Source organism: Brassica napus, chromosome A8 (genome assembly GCF_020379485.1).
Source record: "Brassica napus cultivar Da-Ae chromosome A8, Da-Ae, whole genome shotgun sequence".
Lineage (NCBI taxonomy): Eukaryota > Viridiplantae > Streptophyta > Magnoliopsida > Brassicales > Brassicaceae > Brassica > Brassica napus.
In genome coordinates this window covers 8,273,254-8,276,483 of record NC_063441.1, presented here as the reverse complement: position 1 = coordinate 8,276,483, position 3,230 = coordinate 8,273,254, and the positions used below count along the sequence as shown (strand labels likewise).

Below are 3,230 nucleotides of genomic sequence, written 5' to 3'. Positions count from 1 at the left end.
ATGATAGTTACGGAGGAGAAAGCGATGGTGGTTGATATGAAGGAGAGGAAGGTAAGTACATGTGATATAGCGAAGAATACATATTTGGTTACTCATTAAAAATTACGATGGTGGTAATTAAAGATTGTGGTGGTGGTTTGTAGAAGAAAATAGTTAAACGAGAAGAAGGTAGAAGAATATATTTAGTTTTTTTTTTTAACGGATAATAGAGATAGTATAGCATATAATTATAAATTGTAATAATAATAGAAATATTTTATTTTTTAGTTAGATAGTTAATTATACTTTATTTTTTGGTTATTCAATCCAATTTCCCATACTATAAAACCCTAAAAACCTAAACCGAACAACTCTCACCGTAAACAAAAAAAACATGTCTGGTAAAAAGCAAGAGCTTCCCGTCTCCGACAAACCCTTAGCCGCTGTCGAGAGTCCGATGACAGAAACGATCAAGAAGAAGAAGAAGAAGAGTAAACACTCAGAGGAAAGTCAGGAAGTCGAAGTGCCTCAAGAGGTCACCAACGGTGAGGAGTTGAGTAACAAAGAGAAGAAGAAGGAGAAGCGTAAGAGAGAGGAGAATGAGATGGAGAACAAGAAGAAGAAGGAAGCTGATAAAGTTCCTGAAGATTCAGGTGTGAGCAACGGAGGAGAGAGTGAACAGAAAGTTGTCGTTACCGGAAAAGATGTGGAGGAAGCAAAGTACGCAGCTTTAACATCTTTCGCTGAATCAAAGTTGCCTGAGAATGTTCTCGATTGCTGCAAGACTTTCCAGAAGCCTTCTCCGATTCAGTCTCACTCATGGCCGTTTCTGTTAGATGGTCGTGATCTTATCGGCATTGCCAAAACTGGTTCAGGTAATCTCAGAAGCATGAAACGTTTTTTAAAAACCGAAACTTTTTTTTGATTTGGGTGGGTTTAGGTAAGACATTGGCGTTTGGGATTCCTGCGATTATGCACATGTTGAAGAAGAACAAGAAGGGTAAAGGAACAAGGAACCCGACATGTCTTGTTCTTTCTCCGACAAGAGAGTTAGCTGTTCAGGTCTAGCTAGAGAGAACATTAGTCATTATAAAGGTGAAAGGAAACATATTTTCTTATTATTTTTTGTTGTTTGTATAGATATCTGATGTTTTGAGTGAAGCTGGAGAACCGTGTGGTTTGAAATCGATTTGTGTGTATGGTGGAAGCTCTAAGAGGCCTCAAATCAACGCTATTCGATCTGGAGTTGTAAGACTTCTTCTTTACACTGTCTTGTGTTGGCTAATCAATCAAATGACGGTTTAATATTGTGTGTTGTAGGATATTGTCATTGGTACGCCAGGTCGTTTGAGAGATCTGATTGACTCTAATGAGCTTCGTCTCTCTGATGTTTCCTTTGTGGTAAGCAAGCAACATAACATCTCTTTGTAATGCCTATGTATTAGAGATAGTAACACAGGTTCTTACTATGTGCCAGGTGTTGGATGAAGCAGATCGAATGCTTGATATGGGTTTCGAGGAACCAGTCCGGTTTATACTGAGCAAGACGAATAAAGGCAAGTGGTTGAGGAACCAACAACTCATGTATCTTGTTTGATTTCTTCCTGCCACATTTTAATGAAAGTTCTTTTTTTTTTTATATGTCTTATAGTTCGTCAGATGGTTATGTTCAGTGCAACTTGGCCTATGGAAGTTCACAAATTGGCTCAGGAATTCATGGATCCAAACCCTGTCAAGGTAATCTTTTCCTCTTTTCTCTAACCTACACAGTTTTTTTTCATTTTTCTCAACCTTATATCATTCAAATTTCTTTCAGGTAGTCATAGGTTCTGTAGACTTAGCTGCCAACCACGACGTTTTGCAAATCATCGAGGTATGTAGCGTTTTCCCTCTGCAAATCATCTCACCCCCCTTTAACAACATGTCTTTGTTTTGTCTACAAATGCAGGTCTTGGACGATCGTGCTCGTGACCAGCGCCTAGTTGCTTTACTAGAAAAATACCACAAGTCTCAAAAGTAAATCTGCTACTCAGTTACCAGATCTTTCCTTTTGTCTCACCACCATACTAACACCAAGCGTTTTTGGTGTTTGCAGAAACAGGGTTTTGGTGTTTGCCTTATACAAGGTGGAAGCTGACCGTCTTGAGCGTTTTCTTCAGACAAGGTTTGATCTCTTTTTCCCCTAAATCAACTCAACAAAAATCTTGACTATCTTGCTCTTCATTATAAATATTTACATAACTATTCAGAGGCTGGAAAGCTGTATCTATACATGGAAACAAAGCACAGAGCGAACGTACCAGGTCTTTGGCATTGTTCAAAGAAGGATCCTGTCCGTTGCTGGTACGTGTTTCTCAACTCCATGGCTTATAATACTAGTATTAACCATGCTGGTTGATACTGTTTTATTCATTGTAGGTGGCTACTGATGTGGCAGCAAGAGGGCTCGATATCCCGGACGTGGAAGTTGTGATAAACTACAGTTTCCCTTTGACAACAGAGGATTATGTTCACAGAATCGGGAGAACGGGAAGAGCAGGTAAAAAGGGCGTTGCACACACCTTCTTCACACAACAGAACAAGGTATATGATTTTAATTCTCTTTTTCATAAATTCTTTGAGCAGCTTTTTTCCAGAGTTATTGACATATGTTGTTGTGTCACTCACTCACTGTCCCTTTAAAGGGTCTTGCCGGAGAGCTAGTGAATGTTCTCAGGGAAGCTAAACAAGTCGTGCCCGCTGATCTTTTGAAGTTTGGCACTCATGTAAAGAAAAAGGTTTGATTTCTTTGATCATATTCTTGATTCTCCTCCACACACGTTATTTCCTCTCATGTGCTGCTGTATTGTCTGATTAAAAAAAACTGCAGGAATCAAAACTGTATGGACCTCATTTCAAAGATATTGCAGCTGATGCTCCAAAAGCTAAGAAGATCACATTTGCTGATTCTGACGATTAGACTAGTTTTGTCTTATTATTTTATGATTACTAGGGCAATCTTCGCGCGGGAATTTGTTTCATTATATATTCTTTTACCATTTTTTTAGTTTAAATGATTTTATTTTAGTTATGTATGAAATGTCATTTTTGGAGTTTCTTATAAAACTGTTATCGTTCTTTTCCGCCGAACTCGTTTCATTGGGATTAACTAAAATTTCTAATATGATTGTTGTGGTTATTAGTAAAGTGGTGCTCTATTTTTATTTTGTGGGTATATATATATTTTAATTTGTTTGTTTTAGTATAAGTTA

The 3,230-nt window shown here is 37.9% G+C and overlaps 1 protein-coding gene across 2 annotated transcripts; it reads left to right on the top strand.

Moving 5' to 3' along the window:
- Positions 1 to 358: 358 nt before the first annotated feature.
- LOC106418768 (DEAD-box ATP-dependent RNA helicase 5-like) lies at positions 359 to 3,230 on the top strand. Of its 2 annotated transcripts, XM_013859524.3 has the most exons (13): positions 359 to 854; positions 920 to 1,041; positions 1,120 to 1,227; positions 1,300 to 1,380; positions 1,457 to 1,535; positions 1,631 to 1,716; positions 1,796 to 1,852; positions 1,928 to 1,995; positions 2,075 to 2,143; positions 2,229 to 2,322; positions 2,398 to 2,562; positions 2,664 to 2,756; positions 2,849 to 3,165. In XM_013859524.3, exons 1-13 carry the CDS (start codon positions 374 to 376, stop codon positions 2,936 to 2,938), a joined length of 1,593 nt encoding a protein of 530 aa, XP_013714978.2. In that variant the 5' UTR covers positions 359 to 373; the 3' UTR covers positions 2,939 to 3,165. The 2 variants fall into 2 exon arrangements, with proteins under 2 accessions (XP_013714978.2, XP_048594520.1); XM_048738563.1 differs by having other exon boundaries at positions 1,796 to 1,995; positions 2,849 to 3,230.